Raw genomic sequence first — 16,528 nt, forward strand, 5'->3', positions numbered from 1 at the left:
AAAGACCACCTCCTAAACAAATAGTCCTTAGAAAACTGGACAGCATCATGCAAAAAATTGAAACTGAGCCACTTTCTTACACCATACATAAAAACAAACTCAAAATGGATTAAAGACCTAAATGTGATATAAGAAAATATCAATTACCTGGAGGAGAACACAGGCAACTCACCTCTTTGACATTAGCCATAGCAACTTCTGAATATGCTTCCTGATGCAAGGGAAACAAAAGGAAAAACAAACTATTGAAACTTCATCAAGATTAAATCTTCTGCTTAGTAAAGGAAACAAAATGAAACAAACTAAAAGACAAGCTACAAAATGGAAAAGATATTTGCAAATGACGTATTTGATAAAGGATTGGTACCAAAATGTATAAAGAACTTATCAAACTCAATGGCCAAAAAATAAAAAATTCTATTAAAATTAACAAAACAGTGAAATAAATATTTTTCCAAAGAAGATGTGCACTAACATACACAGGAAACGTTGCCCATCATCACTCAGCATCAGGTAACTACAAATCAAAACTAGGATAAGTTACTGCATCACATCTGTTAGATAAAATTAAAAAGACAAAGAACAACAGGCATTGACAAGGATGTGGAAAAAGGGAAGCACTCTTACATGGTTGTTGGGAAAGCAAACTGGTGCAGCCAGCATGGAAAACAGAATGGTGGTTCATAAAAATAAAAAGTAGAATTATTTTAAAAAAGAAAATCATAGCTGGGGGCATCACAATGCCAGATTTCAGGTTGTACTACAAAGCTGTGGTCATCAAGACAGTGTGGTACTGGCACAAAAACAGACACATAGATCAATGGAACAGAATAGAGAACCCAGAAGTGGACCCTCAACTTTATGGCCAACTAATATTTGATAAAGGAGGAAAGACTATCCATTGGAAGAAAGACAGTCTCTTCAATAAATGGTGCTGGGAAAATTGGACATCCACATGCAGAAAAATGAAACTAGACCATTCTCTTCCACCATACACAAAGATAAATTCAAAATGGATGAAAGATCTAAATGTGAGACAAGATTCCATCAAAATCCTAGAGAAGAACACAGGCAACACCATTTTTGAACTTGGCCACAGTAACTTCTTGCAAGATACATCCACGAAGGCAAAAGAAACAAAAGCAAAAATGAAAAAAAAAAAAAAAAAAAAAAAAAAAAAGCAAAAATGAACTATTGGGACTTCATCAAGATAAGAATCTTTTGCACAGCAAAGGATACAGTCAACAAAACTCAAAGACAACCTACAGAATGGGAGAAGATATTTGCAAATGACGTATCAGATAAAGGGCTAACAGCCAAGATCTATAAAGAACTTATTAAACTCCAGAGCAAAGAAACAAACAATCCAATCATGAAATGGGCAAAAGACATGAAGAGAAATCTCACAGAGGAAGACATAGACATAGCCAACATGCACATGAGAAAATGCTCCGCATCACTTGCCATCAGGGAAATACAGATCAAAACCACAATGAGATACCATCTCACACCAGTGAGAATGGGGAAAATTAACAAGGCAGGAAACCACAAATGTTGGAGAGGATGCGGAGAAAAGGGAACCCTCTTACACTGTTGGTGGGAATGTGAACCGGTGCAGCCACTCTGGAGAACTGTGTGGAGGTTCCTCAAAGAGTTAAAAATAGATCTGCCCTACGACCCAGCAATTGCACTGTTGGGGATTTACCCCAAAGATACAGATGCAATGAAACGCCGGGACACCTGCACCCCGATGTTTCTAGCAGCAATGTCCACAATAGCCAAACTGTGGAAGGAGCCTCGGTGTCCATCGAAAGATGAATGGATAAAAAAGATGTGGTTTATGTATACAATGGAATATTCCTCAGCCATTAGAAACGACAAATACCCACCATTTGCTTCAACGTGGATGGAACTGGAGGGTATTATGCTGAGTGAAGTAAGTCAATCGGAGAAGGACAAACATTATATGTTCTCATTCATTTGGGGAATATAAATAATAGTGAAACGGTATATAGGGGAAGGGAGAAGAAATGTGTGGGAAATATCAGAAAGGGAGACAGAACATAAAGACTCCTAACTCTGGGAAATGAACTGGGGGTGTTGGAAGGGGAGGAGGGCGGGGTGGTGAGGGTGAGTGGGTGACGGGCACTGAGGGGGACACTTGATGGGATGAGCACTGGGTGTTATTCTGTATGTTGGTAAATTGAACACCAATAAAAATTATTTTATTAAAAATAAAAGTAAAAAATTAAAAATAAAAATAACATACAAGCTAAAAAAAAGAGAAGGGAGAAGAACCTAGAAGTAACAATAATTACAATGTGCAGATTTTATTTGCATTCTGATTCATACAAAATGCAAAAGAAAATCATTTACAGCATTTGTATTAGAGTAACTACATTAATAAACTCAATGAATGGAAAAAAAAATAAGAATTATCCGATGACCCAGCCATTGAACTACTAGGTATTTACCTAAAGGATGCAAACAGTGATTTGAAGGGGCATGTGCAACCCAAAGGTTTTAGCCATATTATCAACTGTAGCCAAATTATGGAAATATCTCAAATGCCCATCAATTGATTTATTGATAAAAAAAGTTGTAGTTGTAATAATGTAAAAAAAAGTCGTAATAAAAATATTACTCAGTCACAGATAATTATGAAATCTTACCAAGTGCAATGACCTGAAGGAAGCTATGGACTATTATTCTAAGCAAAAATGTCAGTCAGGAAAAGACAAATACTATATCATTTCATTCATATGTGGAATGTAAGAAACAAAACAGATGAACAGAGTGGTAAAAAGAGAAAGAGAGAGAAATAAAGAGAAACAAAACAGAAATAATCTTAACTATACAGAACAAACTGATGGTTACTTCAGGGGAGGTAGGTGAAGGGATGGGTTAAATAGATAATGGTGGTTGAGGAGGCCACATACAGATGAGGACAGGGTGTTGTATGTAAAAGTTGAATCACTAAATTCTGCACCTGACACTAGTATTACACTGTATGTTAACTAACTGGAATTTAAATAAAAATAGAAAAAAAATAAGATAAAACATGATAAAAATAATATAATGATTATACATGAAAAAATGATCCAACATGCAGTTATGTCTGCATTTCAAAGTGAAATATTAACAGCTATAGATTTAATGCATATATAACTTTTCTCTAGAAAATCACACACAATTTTTTTTAATCTTGAAATCACATACATACAATGTAATCTCAGTTATGACTTAAGGCAGCACATTGACCCATACACTTTCTCAGGGCTCCCTTGACTTCACTATTCCTCATACTGTAGATCAGGGGGTTCAATAAAGGAGTAAAGATTGTATAGAACACTGACACTATTTTATCGTGGTTAGCTGACCTATAGGATTTGGGTCCCATGTAGGTAAAAATGCCAGCTCCATAAAAGAGTCCCACCACAGACAGATGTGAGGAGCAGGTGGAGAAAGCCTTCTTGCGGGCTTCTCTAGAACGCATCTGGAGAACCACAGCAAGGATGAGACTATAGGAAATCAGGATGAGAGAAAACGGAACCAGCAGCATTAATACACAGCAGATATACATGACATACTCAAAAACAAACGTGTCAGCACAAGCCAAACGCACCAGAGTGGGGGCCTCACAGAAGAAATGATTGATCTCATGTGCATCACAGAATGGAAAACTCAGGGTGGCAGCAGCCTGCATGAGCCCATCAGCTGCCCCCAAGAACCAGGACCCCACTGTCATTCTCAGGCATAATTGCCAGCTCATGAGAATGGGGTACCTCAGTGGGTGGCAAACAGCCACATAGCGGTCATAGGACATGGCTGCTAAGAGGAAGCACTCGCCCCCTGCCAAAGTAAGGAAGAAAAATATCTGCAACCCGCAGCCAGCAGGGGAGATGGACTTCTTGCCACTCAAGTAGTCAGCTGCCATTTTGGGCACAATGGTGGAGATCAGCATCATGTCCATGAGGGAGAGTTGACTCAGTAGGAAGTACATGGGTGTGTGGAGATGGACATCCTGATGAATCAGGAGAATCATGAGGGCATTGCCCACCAGGGAGCTGAAAGCAATTGTCAGAACCATCACAAAGAGAAACAGGTGGGCTTCTGTGTAGTTAAAGAGTCCTAGGAGAATGAAATCTGAGGTGTTGTTCCAGATGTTCATGATTTCAAAAAGGAGTAACTCTGCAAATGAAGAAAACATTGATAGTTTTCATCGTTTACAATGCTCTATTTGAATTAAAATTTTCATGAAAAAATTTTGTGTGAAAATGTTGAAATCTTTTCCAAATCTTTCATCTGTGATTTCCACTGTCTTTTTAACCTGGACATGATGTTAATTGTGCTTTTAAAAAAATGGATTATAAACTGTTCTGTTTGCTTAATTGGCATCATGAATAAAATTTCTTGATAAGTTGAATGTAAGTTGTCAGTATGTCTTGTGGTACTTGATATAATGGTGAAAAAATATTCATTCTATCATTTATATTTGTGCTTGCTTTTATCAGGCATAGTAAATATTTGTAGAAGCTGTATTAAATCAATGTGTTCAGAAACATAAAAGCTAGGTACATGTAAATGTTTCACATACATATCTAATATACAAAAATTTATTTTAACCTAACAAAATTAGATATTTTTTCCTTACATTGATTAATCTGGGAAGGCATATTTACTTTCCGAAGAAGAGAAGTTATATTTTAAAGTGTCAGAACTAGAAGAAATTAGTCAGTAGATAATAACCTAATTTATAATTATTAGTGCATTTCATTTAACTTTATCCAGTTATAAACTGAATATAATAATTCATTTCTTAGAATATATTCCCCAAAGCAAGACTATGATACTAAATGCAACATTTCATTAACTGTATAATGGGATTTTGTATACTGATAAATATCTCCTAAAAGTCACAGATACATGCTCTTTTGGGGGGAAATGTGAAAATAAAACTTATTAGTACCCAATACAGAGATAAATTCATTTATTCTTTAGTCCCAAGAGAATCTAAATCTCTAAAAGCATTTTCATCCCTGATCTGCTAGTACTGAAACTGTTTTAGCATATTGAATGAATAGGATCATACTTGAAGAGATGAAGATGCTAATTCAATCTCAAAGATACATTCTAAATTAATAATGAACGGGTATGGCAGGAGTCCACTTCTTTTATTTAATTTGTCTTCAATTTCCATATGCCTCCAATACTGAAATGTCAGTCAAGACAGAGAAAGTGCAAAAAACTCATCAATCCGTAACTCCTTTGCTTCAGCATCCTCATTGTCCTGACAGCATTCTACTTCAGGGGTTTAATTGGTTGTTTCAAAGTTAAACATTCTAAATATACACTCCCTCCTTACTACATTTCCCAAAACATTGTTATCTACACACTGTCCTATCAGTAAAACTTGCACCCTGCAAGTCTAGTAACTTTATGAACTCCCTGATTATGGATCTCTCTATTGCTTTCCTGAAACACTCAAAACCCTTCTAAGTCTTTTCTTTGACTTGGAGCTTTCTTATTTCCGTAATTCTAAATTTTCTCACTCCTGAAAAATGAAAAATGTAAAACTTACTTGAAGGCAATGTGTAATATAATTGCAGAGTGTTGGGTAGACTTACTAAAATGTTACTAAAAAGTTTACTAAAACGACTTTTGCTATCATCTTACCCATTTTAAATGCATGTCACTATAATGTCATTATTATGGTTACATTATTCTGCAATCATGGCCAGTATACAACTCCAGGACTCTTCATAATTAAAACAGAATTTCTGTATCCATTAAACAACAATCTCGTGTTTCACTCTGTCCCTGGGAACTTGCAACAACCATTCTCCTATTCTGGCTCTAAAACATTGACTACTCAAAGATCTTGAGATTAGTGGGATTCCACAGAATTTGCCTTTTTGTGATTGGCTTGTTTGACTTAAAATCATGTCCTCAAAGGTCATTATGTTGTAACATGTCAGAATTCCTTTCTGTTCGAAGGTGATTAATATTACTTTACATGTATATACCACATTTTCTTTATTAATTCAGTCCATCAATGGACATTTGAGTTAATATCATTCACTTCAATTGTATATTTTAAATAACTTTAATGAGTTTTTAAATATATATTTTAAATTTTTATAATATGAACAAATAGAGCTTAATAATACACCAATTTGAGCTAATTTTTCTGCTTTACAGACATGAAGGAGAGATTAAAGACATTACAAAAGTTAAAATTATTTTACATTTGGCAAATACTTTTTATGATACTTTTTCTTCTGCAGTTTATAATTTTGGATTTATTTTTAATTCGGAAATATTAATGTTTCACTTTCAATTGAGATAGGTATGTACCTATGCATTATTTTTAGCTGAAATTGTATGTATAAAAATTCATCACATGGATCTAATGGTCTATTCAAAATGCTATTTGTTTATACTTTACTAGTAAAATCAGACATCAGTTAAATAAAATCAGTGATAGATATTATATTCTTCCCCAAAATAATAATGTTAAATTATAGGTCACATTAAAATTCTTAACTATTATTTCAACATCATACAAGAGACACAATTTCACTGTTAGTTAAACTACTAGCATTTATAAATCCATCAAAGAAGATTCTGTAGGATTACTTCTAAATAACTGACTATGCATATAAAATGGATGGAAATCAGGATAAGAAGTTAACTTGCCCTATAAATAAAATACCTATAATGTCATTAAGTGGATGAGAGAAAGGTAAACACTCACTAGTATAGGAATTGCAAAATGTATTAGTCTGATTTTGTTTTCTTTCTTTGGTGTAAAACAGCTATCATTCCTTCTATACTCATCTTTTGGATTGGTGCCTGAATTCTATGTCTTTATTTCAAGAAATAAACTAATATATTTTTCAATGATTATAGATGCATATGGGTATAAATACTCCTTTTTCTTCCATCAATATAATAAAAAATTCAGAGCATACTGGTAATATTTCTTCCATATTTTTCTGATCCTCATTGCCCAAATGTAATCTAAAAACTAATACTTTTCCCTCATAATATTGGGATGACCAATCAATAGGTTCTGTTAACAATAATATAATAACAGCTAAATCATTTATGTGACTGAATTGACAAGTTGCTCATGGGTTTTACCTGATGATTGTGTCAGCTAGCATAACATATAGTTTTTCACATTGTGGGATAAATAAACAAATAACTAATTATATTTATAAAACTACATAGAGATAATAATGCATATTTGGATTTTCTAGAGTTCAGAACTGATTAACAGATTACTAAATATTAGAGATGACTATGATCTACTCACATAGATAAAAATGATGACTTCAAAAAGCTGGATCTATAACCCCTTTCAGCAGAGTCATCCTAAAACATCTTTTTGGAGGGAGGAAGGATCTTATATACTTCTGACAGCATCAAACTCTATCAGATCAGTGCCTCCAATTAAGGGGTATGGCCTATTTACATCTTACACTAAAAACGCTAACTTATTAGCGTAGCAGACTTTCATAAATCTGAATCTTTGGATGATTAAAATGTTTTATTTTAAAAGGTTTTAAATATTCCCAGATTCCTACATTCTATCAGAAAGCTGTGATTCATTAAAATTAAAATAAGAGTTGGGTCCTTGGGTGGCCTAATCAGGTAAGGCTTGGACTCTTGATTTCAGATAAGATCATGATCTCAGGGCCATGGAATCAAGCCCTAAGTCTCGCTCTGCAATCAATGTGGAGTCTGCTGGAGATTATATCTCCTTTTCCTTTGGTGTCCCTGCTTGCTCTTGCTCTCTTTCTCACATAAATGAATAAATAGTTAAGGAAAAATTAAGAATTATGTACAAGCAAAAGTAAAATGTAAATAAGTCTCCTTGAAAAGTAATGATTTAAAAATACATTGGGGGTGCGGGGAAGGATGGTGGAGGAGTAGGGTCCCCAAGTCACCTGTCCCTACCAACTTACCTAGATAACTTTCAAATAATCCTGAAAACCTATGCATTCGACCTGAGATTTAAAGAGAGAATAGGTGGAACACGACAGAGAGAAGAGTTTGCACTTCTAACAAGGTAGGAAGGCAGGGAAAAAAAAAAAAGAATCAAGTGGGGGAGGGGCCCCTGCAAAGAGACTGGCTAAGGCCAGGAGGTAAAAGCCTCCAGGGACAGGAAAGCCCAGTCCAAGAGAAGCAGGAACTTTAAAAATCCGCGCTGGTTGACTTACTTCACTCAGCATTATACCCAACAGTTCCATCCACGTTGAAGCAAATGGTGGGTATTTGCCGTTTCTAATGGTAGAGTAATATTCCATTGCATATATATAGACCACATCTTTATCCATTCATCCTTCAATGGACACCGAGGCTCCTTTCACAGTTTGCCTATTCTGGACATTGAGGCTATAAACATCGGGGTGCAGGTGTCCCGTTTCACTGCATCTGTATCTTTGGGGCAAATCCTCAGCAGTGCAACTGCTGGGTTGTAGGGCAGTTCTATTTTTAACTCTTTGAGGAACCTCCACACAGTTTTCCAGAGTGGCTGCACCAGTTCACATTCCCACCAACAGGGTCTCATTCATTTGGGGAATATAAAAAATGGTGAAAAGGAATAAAGGGGAAAGGAGACTAAATGAGTGGGAAATATCAGTGAGGGTGACAGAACATGAGAGACACCTAATTCTGGGAAATGAACAAGGGGTAGTGGAAAGGGAGGTGGGGGGTTTGGGGCGACTGGGTGATGGACACTGAAGAGGGTACTTGATGGGATGAGCACTGGGTATTATGCTATATGTTGGCAAATTGAACTCAAAGAAAAAACAATGCAAAAAAAAAAAAAAAAAACTCGCACAAGTTTCTTCCTGGAGGGAAAGGCACTTAGCAGGGAACTCAGGCAGAGCCACAGAAGGGGCAGTGGAACCTCCAGTCTCCCAGGGTCACTAACAGAAGAAGTGCACCCAGGGGAGAGCACACCACAGACAGTGGGCCAAGCTCAGTAAAAGGCTGGAGCATATGCCATGCAGGGACTTAGGAGAAGCAAAGATGGTGGCTTCGGGAGCCGTGGCCCAAAGAGCATGACTGCAGCAGCACTGGCCTGAGATCCCAGCACAGTCCAGGATCCTGAACTCCCCCCTGGACAGGTGGAGGCAGGGAGGGCACAGGACAGAGAGGAATCTCCTGCCGCCGGGTGCCCCTGAGCTATGAAGGTCAGCGCCCACGCCCCCGGAGCATCTAGGCCAGTGTGGACTGGGAGCTGTGGTAGTTACTGTGGGACCTGACTCAAGATCTGGACTGCCAACTGCTGACAGTGTTGTTATTCCTCCTGGTGTTACCTGGTGCCTGGGATGGAGCCGGGCTCCCAGGAAACAGAGGACTCACAGGATAAACAGCTCCTACCAAGCCATGCACCTGGAAGGGGGTGGAGCAGCTCCCCCAGGTGCACACACCTGAGAATCAGCACTGCAGGCCCCTCCCCAGAGACCAGCTGGGAGGAGAGGGGAAGAACAAGTTCTTAACCCAGCACCTCTGGAAAGCTCCAGGGAAGGTTGAGGGATTTACAGCATATAGAACCAGAGGATACCCCTCCTTTATTTCTTTTCCTTCCCTTTTTCAGTACAACTCGTTTTTAGCCACTCTGCACTGAGCAAAATGACTAGAAAGAAGAACTCACCACAAAAGAATCAGAAACAGTACTCTCTGCCACAGAGTTACAGAATTTGGATTACAATTAAATGTCAGAAAGCTAATTCAGAAGTACAATTATAAAGCTACTGGTGGCTCTGGAAGAAAGCATAAAGGATTCAAGAGACTTCATGACTGCAGAATTTAGATCTAATCAGGCCTAAATTAAATATCAATTTAATAAGATGCAATCCAAACTGGAGGTCCAAATGACCAGGGTTAATGAGGTAGAAGAACAAGTGACATAGAAGACAAGTTGATGGCAAGGAAAGAAGCTGAGGAAAAAAGAAAAACAATGAAACGACCATGAGGAAAGGTTAAGGGAAATAAATGACAGGATCAGAAGGAACAATCTATGTTTAATTGGAGTTCCAGAGAGCACTGAAAGAGACAGAGGACCAGAAAGCATATTTGAACACATTGTAGCTGAGAACTTCCCTAATTTGAGGAGGGAAACAGGCATTCACCCCCAAAATCAATAAAAAACATTCAACACCTCTACATCTAATAGTGAAACTTGCAAATTCCAAGGATAAAGAGAAGATCTGTAAAGCAGAAAGAGACAAGAGATCCCTAACTAATATGGGGTAATTGGTTAACAGCAGACCTCTCCACAGAGACTGGCAGGCCAGAAAGGGCTGACAAGATATATTCAGGGTCCTAAATGAGAAGAACATGCAGCCAAGAATACTTTATCCATCAAGGCTCTCATTCAGAATAGAAGGAGAGATAAAGAATTTCCAAGATTGGCAGAAACTGAAAGAATATGTGACCACCAAACCAGCTCTGCAAGAAATGTTAAGGGGGACTCTGTAAAAGAAAGGGGAAGCCCAAAGAAATAACCCACAAAACAGGGACTGAATAGGTAATATGATGACACTAAATTAATATCTTTCAATAGTAACTCTAAATGTTAATGGACTTAATGACCCCATCAAAAGACACAGGGTTTCAGACTGGATAAAACAGCAAGACTCATCTATCTGCTGTCTATAAGAGACTCATTTTAGACCTAAGGACACCCAGCCTGAAAATGAAAGGTTGGAGAACCATTTAATATTCAAATGGTCCTTAAAAGAAAGCAAAGGTAGCATTCTTAGATAAATTAAGGTTTATCCCAAAGTTTGTAGTAAGAAATGAATAGGGCCACTCTATCATACCTAAAGGATCTATCCATAAATACTATCATAAATACTTATGTGCCTATTGTGGGAGCTACCAAGTATATCTAATAAATTAATAAGCAAAGTAAAGACATACTTAGATAATTAAAAGTACACTAATACTGGGAGACTTCAACATGGCACTTTCTACAATTGATAGATATTCTAAGCACAACATCTCCAAAGAAATAAGAGCTTTAAATGATACAGTGGATCAAATGGATTTCATAGACATTTACAGAACTTTACATCCAAATGCAACTGAATACACATTCTTCTCAAGTACACATGGAACTTTCTCCAGAATAGACCACATACTGGCTCACAAATCAGGTCGCAAGAGATTCCAAAGATTGTGCTTGTCCTCTGCATATTTTCAGACCATAATGCTTTGAAACTTGAGCTCAATCACAAGAAGAAATTTTGAAGAAACTCAAACACGTGGAGGTTAAAGAGCATCCTGCTAAAAGACAAAAGGGTTAACCAGGAAATCAGAGAAGAATTAAAAAGATTCATGGAAACTAATGTGAATGAAGATGCAACATTGAAAATCTTTGGGATATAGCAAAAGCAGGACTGAAAGGGAAATACATCACAATACAAGCATCCCTCAAATAATTGGAAAAGCCTCAAATACACAAGCTAAAGCTCACACCTAAAGGGACTGAAGAAAGAACAGGAAATGAAACCTACACGAAATAGAGGGAGAGAGTTAATAAAGATTGCAGCAGAACTCAATGAAATAGGGACCAGAAAAACTATAGAACAGATCAACAAAGCAAGCAGTTGGTTCTTTGAAAGACTTAATAAGATAGATAAACCATTAGCCAGTCTTATTAAAAACAAAAGAGAAAAGACTCTAATTAATAAAATCATGAATTAATAAGGAGAGATCAAATCCAATACCAAGGATATAAAAACAATTTTAAAAACATATTATGAGCAGCTCTACGCCAATAAATCAGGCAATCTAGAAGAAATGGATGCATTTCTGGAAAACCACAAACTACCAAAACTGGAACAGGAAAACAATAGAAAACCTGAACAGACCAAGTACCAGGGAGGAAATTGAAGCAGTCATCAAAAACCTCCCAAGACACAAGAGTCCAGGGCCAGATGTCTTTTCAGGGGAATTGTATCAAATGTTTAAAGAAGAAACTATACCATTGTACTAAAGCTGTTCCGAAGGATATAAAGGGATGGAGTACTTCCAAACTCGTTTAATGAGGCCAGCAACACCTTACTTCCAAAACCAGACAAAGACCCCACCAAAAAGGAGAGTTATAGACCAATATCCCTGATGAACACAGATGCAAAAATTCTCAACAAGATACTAGCCAATAGGATATAATAGTACATTAAGAATATTATTCACCATGACCAAGTGGGTTTTATCCCTGGGATGCAAGGTTGGTTCAACACTCGTAAAACAACAGGATAGATCATATCAACAAGAGAATAAACAAGAACCATATGATTCTCTCAATAGATGCTGAGAAAGCATTTGACAAAATACAGGATCCATTCCTGATCAAAACTCTTCAGAGTATAGGGATAAAGGGAACATTCCTCAGCATCTTAAAAACCATCTATGAAAATTCCACAGCAAATATTTTTCTCAACTGGTAGCACTGAGAGCCTTTCTCCTAAGATCAGGAACACGACAGGGATGTCCCACTGCTATTCAGCATAGTACTAGAAGTCCTACCCTCAACAATTAGTCAACAAAAAGAAACAAAAGGCATTCAAATTTGCAAAGAAGAAGTCAAACTCTCCCTCTTTGCAGATGACATGATACTGTACCTAGAAAACCCAAAAGACACCACCCCAAGATTGCTAGAACTCATACAGCAATTTTTGCAGTGTTGCAAGATACAAAATAGATGCCCAGAAATCAGTGGTATTTCTATACAGTAACAATGAAACTGAAGAAAGAGAAATTAAAGAGTCAATCCCCTTTACAATTGCACCCAAAGCATTCGATACCTAGGAATAAGCATAACCAAAGAGGTAAAGGATCTATACCATAAAATCTACAGAACACTTCTGAGGTCTATTCTGGAGAGAGTTCCATGTGCACTTGAGAAGAATGTGTATGCAGTTGCATTTGGTTGTAAAGTTCTGTAAATATCTGTGAGACCACATACGGGATCACAAATCATTTCTTAACCGATAGCAGAACACTTCTGAAAGAAATTGTGGAAGAACCAATTTTATAATTGAATGCAAATTTTATTTTCTGGTGAATTTAGTAACAAAAAGTCTTCAAACAATAATTATACACCCTTTCCTTGTTTTGGCAAATGTTAACTTTGGTTTGCCCCTTAAGATTCTTTAATAAGAGGGATGCCTGAGTGACTCAGGGGTTAAGTGTCTGTCTTTGCCTCAGGATGTGATCCCAGAGGATGGGATCCATGATAGAGTCAGACATTGGGCTCCCTGCAGGGAGCCTGCTCCTCCCTCTGCCTATGTCTCTGCCTCTCTCTGTGTGTCTCTCATGAATAAATAAATTCTTAATATTTTTTGTCTTTCTTGGGGTCATTAATTGACTCTTAAATAAAAAGTGATTTTGAGTGACCAAACTCCATTCTTACAGCATTTTTTCCTGTTTATTCTGAGCTAATATATTTAAAAGATTTTGTTATAAAAGCAGATCTCTAATTTTGTTTTTATTTATAAATTTATTTTTTATTGGTGTTCAATTTGCCAATATATAGAATAACACCCAGTGCTCATCCCATCAAATGTCCACCTCAGTGCCCATCACCCAGTCACCCCCACCCCCCGACCACCTCCCTTCCACAACCCCTACTTCATTTCCCAGAGTTAGGAGTCTCTCATATTCTGTCTCCCTTTCTGATATTTCCCTCTCATTTTTTCTCCTTTCCCCTTTATTCCCTTTCACTATTTTTTTACATTCCCCAAATGAATGACACCATATAATGTTTGTCCTTCTCCGATTGACTTATTTCACTCAGCATAATACCCTCCAGTTCCATCCATGTCAAAGTAAATGGTGGGTATTTGTCGTTTCTAATGGCTGAGTAACATTCTTTGTATACATAAACCACATCTTCTTTATCCATTCATCTTTCGATGGACACCGAGGCTCCTTCCACAGTTTGACTGTTGTGAACATTGCTGCTATAAACACTGGGGTGCAGGTGTCCTGGCATTTCATTGCATCTGTATCTTTGGGGTAAATCCTCAGCAGTGCAATTGCTGGGTCGTAGGGCAGATCTATTTTTAACTCTTTGAGGAACCTCCACACAGTTTTCCAAAGTGGCTGCACCAGTTCACATTCCCACCAACAGTGCAGGAGGGTTCCCCTTTCTCCACATCCTTTCCAACATTTGTGGTTTCCTGCCTTGTTAATTTTCCCCATTCCCATTGGTGTGAGGTGGTATCTCATTGTGATTTTGATTTGTATTTCCCTGATGGCAAGGGATGCAGAGCATTTCCTCATGTGCTTGTTGGCCATGTCTATGTCTTCCTCTGTGAGATTTCTCTTCATGTCCTTTGCCCAGTTCATGATTGGATTGTTTGTTTCTTTGCTGTTGAGTTTAATAAGTTCTTTATAGATCTTGGCTGTTAGCCCTTTATCTGATACGTCATTTGCAAATATCTTTTCCCATTCTGTAGGTTGTCTTCTTTTTTGCTGTGCAAAAGCTTCTTATCTTGATGAAGTCCCAATATTCATTTTTGCTTTTGTTTCTCTTGCCTTCATGGATGTATCTTGCAAGAAGTTACTGTGGCCTAGTTCAAAAAGAGTGTTGCCTGTGTCCTCCTCTAGGATTTTGATGGAATCTTGTCTCACATTAAGATCTTTCATCCAGAACATAAAGACTCCTAACTCTGGGAAACGACCTAGGGGTGATGGAAGGGGAGGAGGGGGGATGGGGGTGAATGGGTGATGGGCACTGAGGGGGGCACTTGACGGGATGAGCACTGGGTGTTATTCTATATGTTGGCAAATTGAACACCAATAAAATTAAATTTATAAATAAAAACAAAATGAGTAAATTGCCCTCGGTAGCCTTGACATCTTCACAATATTAATTCTTTCAATCCATGAGCATGGAATATTTTTCCATCTCTTTTGTTCTTCTCATTTGATTTTTGTGTCCCTATTCCATGGAGCTGCCATCATCAGGTACTTTTTACCAAGGCCCAACCAGTCCCCTGAAAAGGAAGAAGCAGTTTCTGTCTTCTGGGCTTAAGCCATCCATATACATTCTGTGAAACAAGGATGTTTCTAGGGTTCTCAGCAGAGCTGTCAGAAAATGATGAATATGAAGTCTATAAAATGTGAATTCAAAATTATACAACGCTTTCATTAGAGAGAATAAATAGGGGCAACTGGGTGGCTTAGTGGTCGAGTGTCTGTCTTTGGGTCAGGTCATGATCCTGAGTCCTGGGATGGAGTCCTTCTTCAGGGTCCTCACAGGGATCCTGCTTCTCCATCTGTCTATGTGTCTGTCTATCTCTTTGTGTCTCTCATGAAAAAAATAAATAAAATCTTAAAAATAAAATGCAATAGAATAAATGTATATATGCATGTAGATAACTTGTATATGTTTACCAATATAAACCAGGTATGTTAAATATGGGATAGAAAAAAAAGTATATAGTTCCATAACTAAAAACAAATATAAATTGGCTATTTCCTTACTTTAAATCACTAATATCTTTGAAAGCAAAAATATCATAAATGGGTTCTTGCTTAATGATGTAATAAATAAAATGTACTTTTAATTCCTAGATGAGAATCATACTTGTTCAGTTTTTGAAATGCACACTCTGCCAAGACAGAAAACATTACATCTTTAAATAGCGCATTTGTGATTAACACAGGGGTTGTAAGCATTGAATCACTATATTATAGATCTGAAATTAATTAATGTTGCACTTTTGTTAAATAATTTGAATTATTTTTTTAAAGATTTTATTTACTATTTTATTTATTTATTTATTTATTATTTATTTATTTATTTATTTATTTATTTATTTATTTGACAGAGACAGAGAGAGAACGCAATTGTAGGAGTTGCAGGCAGAGGGAAAGGGAGAAGCAGGCTCTCCAGTAAGCAGAGATCCTGACATGGGGCTCTATCCCATGACCCTAGGATCACATCCCAAGCTTAATGCAGAGGCTCAGCTAACTGAGCCACCCAGGTCCCCCAAATAACCAGAATTTGTTAATAAATTTAAAGAAATATAGTTTTACCTATTAAAGTTTTACATTAATTCAAAGTTATCATTAATGCAAAAATGAATAACTACATAATATGAATATTAAAATTATTCCCCGAAACAGTCCTTGTTTGAAGTGAAAAAAAGTTAAAAAATAAGCAAATAAAATCCTAAAATAGAATTAAGAAAGCAATTTTAGATGTGATTATGATTTGAATAAAATTCATTATATGAGATTTTAGGTTTTAATCTTCACCCAGTAAAATTATGAATCATTACTTTGATATTTGTTGTATCCCAACATTTGACATGTTTTAGCAGAAAATACAAATATAGTGGAAATACTTATTCATCATAGTATTTCAATTATGTCCCTTATTTTTACTGTATTATAATTATTACTAGTTTTTAAAATATTTTCCTCTGAAATTATCCATATATTATGGCTTATCCATTTCCCTGAATTTGTTTTATGTTTTTTTAAAATTTTT

The 16,528-nt window shown here is 36.7% G+C and overlaps 1 protein-coding gene across 1 annotated transcript; it reads right to left on the reverse strand.

The window, feature by feature from the left end:
* Positions 1–1,701: 1,701 nt before the first annotated feature.
* LOC140609390 (olfactory receptor 2T8-like) lies at positions 1,702–4,171 on the reverse strand. The gene is made up of 2 exons (XM_072784736.1): positions 3,244–4,171; positions 1,702–1,796 (listed from the first exon to the last, which is right to left on the reverse strand). Exons 1-2 carry the CDS (start codon positions 4,169–4,171, stop codon positions 1,702–1,704), a joined length of 1,023 nt encoding a protein of 340 aa, XP_072640837.1.
* Positions 4,172–16,528: the final 12,357 nt, after the last annotated feature.

The sequence above is a fragment of the Canis lupus genome, chromosome 18, assembly GCF_048164855.1.
Source record: "Canis lupus baileyi chromosome 18, mCanLup2.hap1, whole genome shotgun sequence".
NCBI classification, from domain to species: Eukaryota; Metazoa; Chordata; class Mammalia; order Carnivora; family Canidae; genus Canis; species Canis lupus.